General features: G+C 48.5%; 1 protein-coding gene across 1 annotated transcript in view; it reads left to right on the forward strand.

The window, feature by feature from the left end:
- ITGB5 (integrin subunit beta 5) overlaps positions 1–15,283 on the forward strand; it is a 64,231-nt gene that overhangs the window by 15,319 nt on the left and 33,629 nt on the right. The window contains 3 exon segments of the mRNA XM_037397920.1: positions 3,217–3,466; positions 7,548–7,716; positions 13,746–13,907. Coding sequence (XP_037253817.1) covers positions 3,217–3,466; positions 7,548–7,716; positions 13,746–13,907 — 581 coding nt within the window.

A 15,283-nucleotide genomic window follows, 5' to 3' on the forward strand; every position in this document is an offset into this window, starting at 1 on the left:
AATTACCCATTAATCCTTAAGTTTGAGAATGGGTTTCACCCTGTGAACCCAAGACAAAAAGGAGACAATGTTGATTTAATTTTGGGCATGAAGGGTGTACAATTTCAAAGATGAATTCACGCGGCAGTCTGTGGCAATGGCGTTCTTTTATTCTTAGACCGCTAAGCAGAAGCAGAAGGGAGGGAATTGTCAATTGTTTGCCGTTCCCACCCAGGCAGTTTGATCTAATCGTCCTGTGGCAGAAGTCACATCCACAAATCTCTATGCCCACAGCTAATTTCCAAAGGCCTTAAATTCATGTCTTTACAGGGTAGCTTTCAGATTGAGCATTTAGTTTTTATAATATTATTTTTTAATCTTGGGTCCAGCTATAAAGCAGTGTGTCCTGGTTAAATGAAAAATATGAGTAGTGTAAAAGGAATGAAGAAAATGAATAGATGCAAGATGTGTTGCCCATCAAGCCATAAGCCTCACCAAGCAGCAAAAAGAGCTTTTCTTGGATAAGTGTGATTGTCGAGTTCATGTTCTTAAATTGGCCAAAAGAAGTTTTTACAGTTTCTGCACTGCCTCTGTGTGACAGTATCCAAGAAATATTTCTGAATTCAGTTCTGAGTTTAAAACTTTTCAGTAAAAGCCCTGAGGAGGGGATGGTGGTGACAGTACGTTGGGAAGGAGTGGGCTGGATTATCCACTAGAAGTGTGACAGTAATACTGTGCACAGAGAATAATGAACCTTTTTGCACCTAAATCTACGTACATAGCAAATTCTTTTCTGAGATAATCGATCTGTGCAGTTAGGAATGAAAGAACAACCAGACCCAGGATCCTGTTATTTTTGGTGCTTCCCAGGGACTAATAAATTTGTAGCTATTCAAAGAAGGTTTGATCATAGCATCCCAAATACCCTTCTGGGCATAGGATTTCCCATCTTAAGACCTGCTCAAGAAGAACAGTGTTTTGGGAATGGAAATGTTGGGAAATGCAGAAGGACGCATCCTCTTTTTCTGAAAGGGTTCAGCATTCCAGTAAGAAAAATATGTAGGAATGAAAAGAATAGGCATGGGAATGAATTTTCCAGGAGTTAAACACATTCTTGCAGCGCTGACTTAGTCAGGCTTGCCCTCACGGTTTGTTACCCTGCAGGCAGCGCTAACAGGTTTCGCACTGTGTGAATGATGTTCCCCCACCAAACGTGTGCTAGGTACGGTGCCAGGGCCCCTGGTTTGGTTGGGCCGCCTCTGTAGCTTTGCTTACTGTAGAGCCAGTGCTGCATTCCATCCTGCTGCACCCCGCGTCTCAGCGCCATGCCAGGAAAGCCCTGCTGCTGCTGGGAAAGAAAGCCAGGGAGGATAAGGAGGGACATTTATGACAAGTTTCCTCTTCCAACAGCTGATACCTGGGCAATACCTACATCTGCGTGCTTGCGCGTGGTGCCTCGCAGCTCTGCCTTTGCCAGGAGGGGTTGTAGCAGACTGCAGCAGGGCACAATTGCCTGCAAGAAAAGGGGCCCTGGCTTGGAAGCGACCCTCATGCAGGGAAATCATTAAAAAGAGGGAAGGTCTTGGTTTAGGAGCTGTAGCCGACTCCTCTGGTACCCCAGCATTGAGCTGGCTGAGGTGCAGAGAGAACTGGTGGAGCAAAGGGCAGACCCAGGTCTAAACCCTTGACAGTTTTGTTTGCAAAAGAGGCAGGCTCTGACTTTTCTGTGCATCCCCCTGGGTGCTGGGACCCCAGCTCCTTCACTGAGCTGCTGGGCTGAAGCAGCTGCTGCAGAGGGCTGGGAGGGGGTGTCGGTGGCAAAGCCCCGCCGTGCTGTGTCTTGCCAGCACGGCAGTTCTGGGATGCTGCTGCGTGTTGTTGAGCTGGAAGTAAGTGGGAGCAGCTGTGCTGCTGCGCACAATGAGGAGAACAATAAAAGGGCTAGGGGAATGTTTTCACAATACTAAAAAAATGTGCGTTTCATTTCTGGGGAGGAAGAGGGGAAGCCACCAGTGTTCTGCAGAACTTGCCAATGCCCAAAGTTCAGTCTCGGCCCTGGAGAGCTGGGAGGGGTGGGCAGGAGGGGAAGCTTGGTCTTGAGAGTAGGCAAGTCCCTGGGTCTGAGACCCCACTGAGCTGGAAGAGGGGCTGAAGTGGCAGCTGGGGACATGGGATCTCCAAACCAGCCTGGGGCCTGAGAGTGCTGGAGTCTGGGTCTCCGTTTAAACCCTTCTCTCAGCAAAGCATAACATGAACATTTGCCACCTCCTCCCTGGCTCCACTGAGGTCCATCTGGTATGGAGCTGTGTTTGCTTTGAAGTGGCTTCACCTTTTTCAAGGTGGGGGCAGTGCCAGTGGTGGCCTCTCCTCCCAGCATTCCTGCTGGGGGGCATCTCGGTGAAAGCGGTTTGGCAAGGGGCAAGGTCAGGGGAAAAGCTGCTTCTTCACGTCTGCACTGCCTGTGTTTCAGCCCTGTCAGCTCCTTCCCTTGTGTTCATCGCTTCAGGAAGCTTCATCTCTGTCTCACTGCTTCCCCGGGTGACCCTAACAACCTTCTTTTTCCAATTCACCTTCCTTTTGCCCTGCTTTCTTCAGAATCATGGTGGCACAGCTCTTTTTTTGGGGAGAGGTCCTTTTCAAATGTATTTCTTCTGTGTCTGCTTGAACTTGACTTCCCTGAACAGCTTCGAGGATATCTTGCATTCATCTCATGCTGACTGTCTTCTCCTGACACTCTTCCTTCTCTTACTCCACCTCCTTCTCTTTTTTGTGCAGGACTTCTTGGACTGCATTGTTTGGAGGACATACCCAAGCAAGTATGTACAGGGTCCCTCTTTCAGTAGTCCATGAAACATCCATTTGAGGTTCACTGCTTGCTTTTCTTTACAGTTTTCTAGGAAAACACCCCTGGACTGTACACAGTCGAGGGCAGCAGCATTTTTTGTGTGTTTCCCTTTAGATGTTCTGTCAGCTGAGATGGAAAGACTCTTTCCCATATTTCCAAAGTAAAATAGAGCCATGGTGTGTCTTTTTCTTGCCAGCCAGTCCACCACGTAGCTTAAGAGGACCCAAAGTCGTTACCTGCTTTCCTGTTAGTCTCCTAAGCTTATTCCTTTCACCCTCTTCTTTTGCAAGTGACCTGTCTGCTCTGCAAGAGGAAGAAAAAAGCATGTGGTCTGGATGTTATGTGTGCTAGGAGTTTCCTTTTCACCGCTGTCAACTCTTGTGTGTGTGCAGGTGACCAGACCTCCTTCCGAGTTCAGGTTCGGCAAGTGGAGGACTATCCCGTGGACCTCTACTACCTGATGGATCTCTCCCTGTCCATGAACGACGACCTAGATAATATTCGCAATCTGGGGACAAAGCTGGCTGAAGAGATGCGAAAGCTCACTAGCAATTTCCGTCTGGGGTTTGGCTCTTTCGTGGACAAAAACATTTCTCCTTTCTCCTACACGGCACCAAGATACCAAAACAATCCCTGCATTGGGTAAGTGGTAGGTGTGCCCTGAAGGGACAAGCCCTGGGTTTGCTCAGAGCTTTGGATGCAGTCTTCTCTTCCCAATCTTGCTTTAATTAATGAACCTCACGTAAGCCTCGGCTTTTGGGAATGCTGATTAGCTGTGGCTATCACTGTGATGCTCCAGAGTGATTAAAAATAGGACAACTTCCAATTTTGCAGTGTCTATTGGGAGATCTCTGCATCTAGAGATGGGAAACTGTTGTATCGGGAGGCTGAAGCTATTTTGAAGTACCTGAAGAGGATGCAGGCAGAGCAGGCTTTTATACTGGCTTTAAAAAAAAGCCAGAGCCAGAAATTCCTGATTTCTGATCCTAGCTCTGAGTCATAGTTTGTCCTTGAGTAAATCAATCAAGCTCTTTGTCTCCATGTTATAGATGGGGTGACCAAGGCAATGTAAGTCCTTCCCAACAGAAGTGTTTGGGCAAAGTGAGATTTGTGGCAAACTGGCAGCTGCAAAATGCACAGACGATGTGGTTTGCTTGGTGCTGATATCGGAGTCTTTTTGTTTGCCTTTTAACCACCGGAGCCGGGATCAATTCCATGCAATTAGGGATTATGCCAGAGTGAAACTGGGTGTAGTGGAGGGTGTCTAGGCTCAGATGGGTTTGAATGTTGGCATGAAAAGATGGATACAGCAACAGTGGGAGAACAGGAGAATGTCATTGATGACACTTTCCTTGATGGTCCCCATCTTCACCTCATCCATCGTTGGGGTGCTTTCTAGTCATGTAAGGGCAGTAAGGTTCGCACTTTTGAGCCGTTCGTGGATACTTACATTGTAAGAGCACTGCACGAGTGGATGCCAAACTCTGTGAGCTTTTTCCATATGGGACAGATAAAGAGACCTTACATCAACTCTGAGTTTGTAGGCCAGCTTTTGGCATTGACCAAGCATTTGGCATCTCATTGCCCATTGACCAGACAAAATTATCTGTATTCTCCTTTCACCAGTTCTGTCCAGAGAGGAAAGTCAAATGGTTTTTAACACTGAAAACTCACATTTTGGCCATAAAGCATAGCCAAAAGGGACTATGCTGACTGGGCCAGGGAGGTGGCTTTGCCACCATAGCACCGTATACCACACTCTTTATAGCTCTTTTCCCCAGAAATCTGGCATGGCTTCAGATGGATGCTCTCAGTGACGTCTGTTACCCTCAGCCCTCCATCACTAACACCATGTTTCTTGGGGGCAGGGGACAGGGTTTTGCTCCAGCTGGGGAAGTCTCAGAAACTTTGTTTGGCCGGTGTGTGATCTAATTGAAGTGATGTGGCTTTTGGGCTTTTGCTGAGTGAAATATGCAGGAGGGGAGGGGTGGAAGAGGAGGAGAGGATGGAGCTGGACAGCTCTGCAGCAAGGCATGCCTGAAACTGCCAGTGCCCTTTCTTAAAGGGCATCCAGAGCTGTCACCTCAGCTTTTCCCACTGTGATCAGGCTATCTGCATGTTCTTTTGGGTTTACTCAGGTGATTGCTTTTCTGTTTATGGGTTGCATTAAGTAAGCCTGGTCTTGGGGAAACCATTTAGGAAGGATAGCCCAAGGCAATTCATCTGCCGGGTGCTCCTTTCTAGTTGCCATCTGTCTCCTCCTCATCCAGACCAGGGGTGCTGGCTCCCAGTTGTTCTCTGGTGGCATCGCCTTCCCCTGCCCTCTCTGTGAGCGGGCTGTCGCTGCTGCCAAGTGGCTTGCTGATGTGGTAGTGAGGTGGGTTGTCAGGTGTGGTTTTGTTTGCAGCTATTTCTGGTGACAAAGCAGACTCTGTCCAGTGGCCTGCTCCCATTTACGAGAAGCTGCAAGTAAACATGAGCTGCAAGTGGGTGTGTTTTGCCCCCAGTCCAGGCTCCCTCTTTCCTTTCCTCCTCCTCTTCATAGTGATGGCTATTCTGCAGGTCTGGGTGGGGTGCAGCCCTGTTTTCATGTGGGATCTGGGTGGGATCCCTTGTGCCTCCTCCATCTCACTCCAGCTTGCTGCTTGCCCCTGCTCCTGGCTGGGACTTCCTGGCGAGCCAGGGCTTGGTGTCATTCAAGAGAGATAATATGAAGGGAACAAATCCTAAATTTAAAAAGATAAAGAAGGCAGAGGGTTTGACTGAACATCTATCTGTGATACCACTTGTGGAAGTTACAGCCTGAGATAGCCCACCTGTGCTGCTGTGTGCCCTTGTGTCACGTACCTGCTGTCTGCCCTGCTGCTGCCTACAGATTCTGCCAGCAAACCTGGAGAGTAAAACAAACAAAAAAGGGTTAAATCATACATCTGCATGGGAGGTGAGACCCTGTAGTGTGTCAGTGTTTTCTTTCTGCATCGGGGCTCTGGCAAACCGAGCACCCAGATGTATCCTGTGGGTTAAGCGCGGAGGTTTCAGACATCACAAATCCTTGCCTTGGCCCTAGGTGTGGGTGGGATGCAAGTCTGAACGTGGGGCTGATGGCAAGGGATGGCTCTAACTGCCAGCGGGGCTAGGGGTGTGTTTGGCTGTGCGGGTGGAAATCCCTGCAGTGGGGTCTCTTGTGAGGGATTTGAGTTCCCAGCGGTGGTAAATCTTAAATACTCCTTTGTGTAAAAAGCCTCTTATAACTTACCCATAGTAGGTCATGTGTCAGCAGAGGCCTTTAATTGTTCTCCGGGCTTTATCTTTGAAGATAAGAGTGAATTAGTGCCAGGCCAACTCCTTTTTAAGCACATTTTCTTCTTAACCCTTCTCATCCCTCTCCCCTGCACACACTTGCTGATTTCCCACACCACAGGAGCTGCTCTGCTGAGCTTTCCTGGCCACGTGTTGAGCACCAAAGCTGCCTCCTGATAGCTGGGTACAAAGAAAGAAGTTTTCCTAGTAGCCTGCCGAGGCATTTCTCTGCCTTAGGGTGCCCCTGCTACCTTTCTGCTCCAGCAATGCTCTGGAAAGCAGAGATGGTGTTTGCTCACCCACTTGCAGGGAGAGTGGGAGGATGCATGAGCTGGTGTTAGTTATTAACGCATCGCGTTGGGCAGTTGCCAGGTGCCTGATCATGTGCAGTGGGTGCAGGGTGGCCCATACTGCCAAGAAACCTGGATGACAGAGTGAAAATAGGTACTGAAAAATAGGGGAAAAGTAGCTCTTGGCAGTGATGCTTCTGTGTGGTACCTGTTGACACCAGCCTGCTGGGTCTGCAGGTGTGGGACATGGCTCACACCGCCCTCCCGGGCTGCTGGGGAGGGATGCTCTGGCAAAACGCACCCTTTGCATCGCGGTGGGTCGCATCCTGCACTGTGGATTCCCAGTGTGAAAACAGCTTTACAGGTGCTGAAAATGCAAAGCTGCATGGCCCAGGGCAGGCTGGTGCTTGGTGTGTCTGCTCAAACTTCACGTGGAGAGATGTTCAGTCCTGGTGAGATCTCTGGAAACTTCAGCTGCTCAAAACCCATGCGGGTGGAGAGCAAAAAAATAAAAAAGGGGCCTCAACTTTAGTTTTGTAGATAAATAGCCAGAAATTGAAGTGTTCAAAACATGAAGGTGGTGAAGGGTCTGGAGCAAAAGTCTTATGAGGAGCAGCTGAGGGAACTGGGGTTGTTTAGCTTGGAGAGGAGGCGACGCCGGGGGGATCTTACTGCTCTCTACAGTACCTGAAAGGGGGTTGTAGGCAGGTGGGGGTAGGTCTCTTCTCCAAGATAACAAGCAATAGAACAAGAGGAAATGGCCTCAAGTTGCACCAGGAGAGGTTTAGATTGGAGATTAGGAAAAATTTCTTCACTGAAAGGGTGGTTAAGCACTAGGACAGGCTGCCCAGGGAGGTGGTGGAGTCACCGGCCCCAGAGGTGTTTAAAAAACACGTAGATGCGGTGCTTAGGGACATGGTTTAGTGATGGACTTGGCAGCCCTGGGTTAACAGCTGGACTTGATGATCTTAAAAGTCTTTTCCAACCTAAATGATTCTGCGATTCTATGAAGTATGTCATCACTCTGAACAGAAGTTTGGAGATCAATCTGGTAGAGCTAGGAGCTTCTGCAGCTCTTGGCTGCTGGCATGGTTCCTCCCAGCTGACCACCCACCCCTCTGTTCCTCCTGCAGTTACAAGCTGTTCCCCAGCTGTGTCCCATCCTTTGGCTTCCGCCACCTCTTGTCCCTAACGGATAAAGTCGACCGTTTCAATGAAGAAGTTCAGAAACAGAAGGTTTCCCGCAACCGAGATGCTCCAGAGGGTGGTTTCGATGCGATTTTGCAGGCTGCTGTGTGCAAGGTGAGTCACTCTGATTTCTGGGCTTTTAAAGCAAAGCAAAAGAGGAGGAGGTTTCTTCTGCTCCGTTCTTGGACCAGGATAAAGCTTCAGTATGCCATTTCTTGGAAGCAACTACTCATTTTTTTTCTTGCAGAAACCATGAAAAATGCCTTGAAATGTAGGGGCTATTGTTCTCATGTGCTTTTGTATATGATCAGGCAAAGAAAAAATGGTTAAAGGGGTAAAAACTGAGGTTTTGCAAATGTAGGGCTGAGCTTTCATCACGCAGACTTGTAGGTGCCGATCCCTGAGCACTCGGGACAAAATCCATTAAGGTTCATGTACACCTGTGTGCAGCAGGTTGATGTGTTTCTTAAGTGTGTGTCAAATGCATCTTGCAGCAGTTGACACATGCTGGGGGTTGGAGCTGGTTCCTGTTACTTGTACCTGCCCCCTCTGTGTGTGGGGCTGGATGATCCTGCCTCATTGCGCTGATAGCCTGCTCTCCCTCTTTGTCAGCAAAACTGGAGCTGTTAGCAGTAATTAAAGACAGAGTTCATTAGCTTGGTGCCATGTTAGCCACATACTTAATGGTTTTGGAGATATTTGCTTGGAGATTTTTCTGGAACAAGTAGGTGGGTTGCTCATTAACCCTTCATGTGTCAGGGATGGAAGTGTTCGTGCCCCTGTGCCATGTGGCTGAGCTTCCCTGTTTGCTAGGGATGGCTCCTGTTGCTTTTTCCCCTCTTGACATACAGTGTGGTTTTTGTTTGCTCCAGTCTTGTGTAGCCCTTTTGGTTGGGTGTGTTTTTTTCTGAGTCTGGATTTTGGGAGCTGGGAGACAGGCATTGTCTGCAGGAGTGATGGGATGCAGGCTTGTGGGAAATCAGATCCCTCGCCTGAGCTGGCTTCATTTAAGCTTCGTGCTTTCGGCAGGACTGAACCTGCCCCATTGGATCTGATGCCACCCAATAGTCATCTTCCCCCTCCCAGCTGGCGGAGATATTATTGTTGGCACAAGCACAGTGCGGCTCCCAATAGTTGTCTGGGCATAAAGTGCTTCTCAGTTTTGGAGAGGTGGCTCTCATGGTTAGAGCAGGGACATCTCAGGATGGTAACTCAGTTGTGCCATTCACCATGTGGATTTTTTTGCAGTCCCTTCTACCATGTTATTGCAAAAATGGGACAATTTTTCCCTATGGTACAGAAATACTGTGGTGTGCATCACAAGGGCTTGTTTTGGAAGTGTTGGTGGAAGGCAGGAGACCAGTAGCATATTTTCTGCACGTTTGTGCCAGTCTGAAACTGTTCATAAGGACCAAAGCGTAATTCTTGAGTGCACAGCCTGGTCCCTCTGGAATTCAGAAGATTAATTTAAGTGCTGGCACCATCTAAATTCAGAACCGATCATCCTCCAGGAAGGGTGAGCAGAGGTGAGCGTGTGCACTTGCACGGCTCCTGGCATGATGTGGGAGGTCATGACAGAGGAATTTCTGCAACCACAGCTGTTAATTAATTACTGGAGCTTGACTGTGGGAAAGCAAGCCCACGGGACTGGTGTGCAAGGCAGGAGAACTGGCTGCACCGTAGCTGGTGCTGCCTTGGCGGCGCCTGGCTGTGGGTGGAGGAGCTGCCAGCAGGCGTGAGCAGCGACGGCTCTGTCTATCCAGAGCTAGAATAGCCAAAATTTCGGGCCAGCTGATTGACCTCCCAAGCCCTGTAGCCAAAACAGGAGCTTAGTGATTAATTTCCCTCATGGCGGCCAAGTGATAGCCCAGACTGGTTGGCTACCGTGGGTTGTGGCGTGGCCCGGTGAAGGTGGCAGTCACCTGGGGTGACAGTGAAGTGCTGCTCCCTAATGAGGACAACTCTTTGCTGCAGTGAATGGTTCTTTGCATCCAGCGGTGATTAATGAAGTATTGTGGGGACTCAACCCTGCACAGACAGTAGTTCCCAGTAACTCGGGCACTATTTTTCCCCCATACAGGGAGAGCAGCATACAGATACCTTGGTGACTTCTGGGCAGGGTTTCCCCATCACTAGTGTTGTACCCCATTGCATCTTACTGGCATGTTCCAGATTTTTCCAGTTTTCACCCTCTCAACTATATTTAAAACCCAAGATTTAGGGCAGTTATGACCTTAGAAAGCCCCCTGTCCTCAGGGCAATACAGCATGTTGACTATTAAGTATTTTGTGCTCAGCAGCAGCGTTTGTGGCACCAAGGGGGACATCCCAGGGAGAGCCAGTCATGGCATGGCAAAGCCCTGCTGTTTCCAAGCCATGGTGCATGAGTGTGGTCTTCTCATCCCCTTCAAGCACTGAGGTGCCAGAAGCAGTGCCTACTCTGTTGACTAGGTATTTTTATACTGTAATTCATATCAAGCATTTCTTCGGCATGAGCTGTGTAAAAGCTCTGTAATGCTCAAGTCTTTTTTTGGCCTGGTTTTCAGCCCAAGGAGCGGGGAAAGTTTGTACAGCTAATAGACTAACGAGCAGGCCCAGGGTTTGGCTCCTTTCTGAAAGATGAAGATATGGTAAATGTTATTCTGGAGGTAACGAAAGAGCCAGAGACAATAAGCCTTTATCCTGATGCTAAAATCGTAAGCCAGGAATATTAATCAACCTTCTGTAATTACATTTTTCCATTTGCAGTATTTGGTTTTCCTGCCATTCTTTAAGTGCAACCGTCATATGGCTTGGTGGTATGTAGAAATTTCAGATCTTATATACAAAAAGGCAGCACGAGATATGCTGGGTTAGAAAATAAAGTATCTTTTGAAAACAGTTTGATTGGTGCTTGCTAGACACTGGTACATGGAGATGGCCAAGACATCTGGGAGACACTGAGGTGCCTTTCTGAGCTAAGCCAAATGAAGGAGGTTTTTGGCTTTATAATCTCTAAGGCATATTTGTCTTGCACCTGTATCTGTTTCTTCCAAAAAGGTCTGCATCTGCAAAACTGACGGGGGTTTAGATATATTGTTGAATCCAGGGGGGTTCTCCTGGCAGTTCAGCACCCAAAGCATAAAATACCAGGCTTGGAAATACCGATGCAGGGTTTTGCAGCCTTTTCATAGGATCTGGGGTTGGGCACCTGAGAGAGCCATAGCAGCTTTGCCAGTTGCTGTTGGACGTAAGGCGTGAGAAGCTGGCTGTCAGGGTATGGGAGGCAACTGCAGCTGGTCGTGGGAGTAGGGGCAGGATCTGTAGCATGCCCAGCCCTGTGGAGACACGTCTTCCCCCTTCACTCTGCTTTGGGTCAGGTTCCACCCCTGCTTTCAAAAACCTTTATATCCCATGAGCATCAAAAACCAGATGAGGGGGAAGACTTAGTGCAGGGTTTTTTTGTTCAATGATCCCAGTCCAGTAAAAATAAATTAAAGTCCTTTGTTATTTGTTTTAAGCGGAGCAGAGTGCTGCTCTGGGTTTCGCGGTGGAAACTGCACGCTGAAGAGCTGTATTTTCCAGTGTCTGGAAGCTGCTGGCGTAGGCAGTGTGAGATGCGGCAACTCCTTGGTGTGCTGGCCTCTCTGGGTGCTTTTTCCATAAGTCTCCAACTCTTTTGATGTTGCATTGGCACTGGCTTGGCCACCTCACCTGAGACAACCTGATCTGATGCTTTTGCAGCATCAAAATGCTCTCGGGGCCTGGATATCGCACCAAAATTGAGTTCTCATTGCTTTTGGAAGTGAGTTTCCTGAACCTGAGCAACCAAAGTGGTTTTGATGTTTTTTATGTGGGAAAGTGTGTGTAAGAGGCACAGAGAGTTGTCTGCAAAGGGATACTCAGCCCGTGATTTAAAGATGGGCTTAGCAGGCAGGTGAACAGCAGCATCACCCCTGAAGTGGCTTTATAACTGCCGCTTGAATGCAGCTCGTTTTCTTTGTGCATAGCACATTTCTAAGGAAATGAAACTCAGATTAATCTTTTTATCTCTTTGGGAGTTTTTTGGGCCTCAATCATTTAAAAAAAAAAAAATCGGCTTTGGGTAGGCAAACAAAACTGAATGGGGTGGGCTTCTGTCTGGTGGCTGAGTAGACCAAGAACTACCTCTTGCATTTTTAGAGCTGTAATCACTTTTCAGGTTGAGTTTTTCAGAAATTACATTTGGCATGAAGAATTTGCCTTTTGTCCAGTGGGTCATTTCAGTGGAATGACTGCTTTTTCCCCAGCGCAAAAATGTCTTCATTGCTTAGTGAGCTGGGCTGTAATATGCTGGTATATGGCAAAGCATGTGTGTTGCCAAAGATTTCTTCCTATAGCCTTATTTGCGGTGTGTGCATCTTTAAAATGCCATAAAGAAAAAATACCTTCTGCATTAGGGAAAGAAAGAGATCTACTCTGGTATAGTGGCCCTGAAGCAAGAGTTATATTTATCAGAAAGATCAGCAGTCTTTGGGCTATGACTCACATTTACAGTCGAAATTGCGCTGTCAGCCTTGATTCCACATCCTTCTGCCTGCTCTGCCCTCTCACCCTGCCCACACCAGTGCTTTCCATAGGAAGTGCCTTTGCAGCTGGGCTGTGGCAGTGCATAGGCTACCGTCTTACTGTAAATCAAGGCAAAATTCACATTTTGCGTAAATAAGCTGAACAGTAAGCTCTGGAGGATCTGAGTATATTTATCTGCACTGCGCTCCCATCAGTAAGCTTTTACCAGCTTTCCCTTCATCCTTTCCAAGGATTAGTGCTGTGTTGCTCTGAGTGGGGGGCTGGAGGAGGGGAATGCTGGATGTGTGTGGGGAGGGAAGGTGTGGGGCTGCATCCCAGGGCAGACAGGCAGGGTGGCCAGCCCAAGGGGAAGCTCTAGGAGATGGAGCTTTCTGCTCCTGCCTCTGCCATGGTGGATCCCCGTTCTGTGGTTGGCAGGTGGACCTCAGCCCATCTGCTTGGCGATGAGCTGGTAGTGGGAGCAGGCAGTGAGCGCAGGGGAGAGTGCTGCACTGCTAGGGTTTCCAAAAATTTCCTTTGAGCTCTCTGGTTCCTTTCACTTCCATTGCGACCAGAGTGCTTTAGGGTACTGTTGTAGGCACAGATCTGCTATTGGGCTGATGCAAAGCTGGGAATCTGGAGAAGCTTTGTGGAAGGGAAACATATTATCCTTCACTTACAAAAAAAAAAAATCTGTCCCTCCATCTCTCTCCATGCAAAGGCAGTGATATTGTCTTGTCCTTGCACAGAGGGACCAAAGAGGGTTCAGAGGACACTTGTGCTGTGCTTGACATCTCGGTGCTTTGATAGGGATTGCTAGAGCATGGCTTGGAATCAGCATATTTTTAGGTAACACAGAAGTTGCTCACAGCAGAGCTGTGTGGGGCAGTTATGTACGGATTAGTGCAGGCAACCATTGCCAAAGGTCCCGCTGGCCGCGCATCTGCCCAGCTGTGTGCGACTCCTGCTTTTCTGGGCTGTTGAGAGGGAGGTGAGCTGTTTAGGGCATGCGTAGTGGTGCACAAGGCAATGGCAGGAGGCTTGGAGGCACCATGGCTTCCAGAAGATGTGCACAGAAGGGGACCAGGGCAGAGTGCCTGTGCATACATGTGCATGCATGTGGGCGCACCAACGCCAGCCCTATGGGCAGGGACCTCACTTTGTGCATCACAGCTCAGAAACAGCCTTTTTGAGTGGTACTGGAAATGCTGAGTGGGGATATTGCCGCTCTTGCTGTTGCCTTGGCCGCTGCACGGAGCTGAGGAAACAAGGTCAGATTAAATGTGTGTGGAGGAAGTTGGCAGGTCTCCTTTGGTTATAAAAGAAGCTGAAATTATTATTCTTGGATCTGAGTATAGAAGGTCTGGTGGACAGTCCACATACCTTCTCATGCCTTTTAAGTAAGTGTGTTGGAAGGAGATGCTGGGAATGCTGGACGGGCCCCTGAAATTCTGTTTTATTACCAGGGATGGGTGGGCAGGAGCATGGTACTCTTCTAATTAGTGCTAAGGGGTCTGCTTCTGGCCAGGGGCATGGCTAGGACCATGTACAGGGCGAGGGGTGAAGCGTGGGCTTGGCAGGGCAGACCAGCTGTCTCACAGCATTGTTTTCCCCCAGGAGAAGATTGGCTGGCGTAAGGAGGCATCTCACCTGCTGGTCTTCACGACAGATGATGTGCCCCACATAGCCCTGGATGGGAAGCTAGGGGGGCTGGTGCAGCCCCATGATGGCCAGTGCCACCTGAATGAAGCCAACGAGTACAGCGCATCCAGCCAGCTGGTGAGGGGGGACATGGGGCCCAGCCCTTGGAGACCTCAAGGTGTTGGTGGAACTCTCTGGACATCAGCCACCCCCAACTCCAGCAGCTTTTGGCAAACACAACACCTGACCAGCATGGTTTCACCCAGTCTTGCAATTTGCAAATAAAGTTTGCTGTTCCCCTTGGGCATCCCCCCACAGTAAATGCTTCTGTGATGCTCAAAAATGAGTTAGGAACTTAGCAAGTTCCTTCAGGGCTCATTGAAAAGGAGGGAAAAGTAAATCAGCATCCTGAAGAGCATCAGATTTTGCCTGCAAAGTGTAGAGGAAACATAAAATACGTCATCCCTTTTCTAGAATGTCCAGTGGACTGTCAGCTTCTCCCTGGGGAGGCTGAATCCACCTTCATGTGGCTGCACTAGCAAGCACAACAGGATGCTCCTCTTATACACAGACTTTGAGCACAACATGAACATAGGTCTTAGTAATAAACAGGCAAACTAGCCCTTTTTTTTCAATTTAAGCCCAGTGGAGGAAAGTTCTGGGATGAATGAGCGCTTGCCTGCTGCCTCATTATCACATCCTTCTGCAGAATGGTGCTTTATTCGGCAGATCACAAGCACTAATTATGATTTTTTTGTTCCTGGATGGATGTCACCCTGTAAAGGAATTGTTTCTGGATGGCTGCATTATGGCCAGAGGCTAGGCTCCATGGAGAAACCCTCTTTCCACCCACCTGTGTAATCCTAGCAAACATATATGTAAGGGAACATAGCCCTCATAGTGACATGGAGTTAATGCCGAGGAGCTGGCGTGGGGATGCTGCTTTGGTGTTTCTGTGTTTGAGTCTCAGAGATTCTCAATCAGCGTCCCAGTCTGCAAGTAAAGGAGGTGGTTTTTTTTCAAGGACACCACTTCAGAAGCAGCCAGGGAGTTTTAACTCAGCTGGTCCTTGAAACAGAGCCCTGGGTCATTATTTTGTTGCTTGTGGGTAACTAGAACAATCTCTTTCTGCCATCCTCTCTGGGAACTCTGCAGAATTAAAGACCTTATTGTAATCTCTTTATGGTTCCAGTAGGCAGAAAGAGCAGGCAATGGATGTTTCTGTCTTGGGAGAAAAATCATACATTTCCAGTCGCTGCATTTCTAGATCTCCCTGCCTCACATCCCTGGGGATAACAGCCAGTTTTTTTTACATGTGTGTATCTGCTGATGGCAAAGCTGAAAGAGGAAAGAAAGAAAGAAATCCAGTGTTTCAGGTGTAGCTGTAGCTAATGGTGTTGCTAGTCATATATTCTGGTGAGGGGTGCAGCAGAAATATTTCAGGGATGACAGAATTTCTACTATTTCAGTTGGGATTGTATTGGTATATCAGGGACTTCATCCTGCAGTGAAAC

Source organism: Falco rusticolus, chromosome 8 (assembly GCF_015220075.1).
Source record: "Falco rusticolus isolate bFalRus1 chromosome 8, bFalRus1.pri, whole genome shotgun sequence".
Classification (NCBI taxonomy): Eukaryota; Metazoa; Chordata; class Aves; order Falconiformes; family Falconidae; genus Falco; species Falco rusticolus.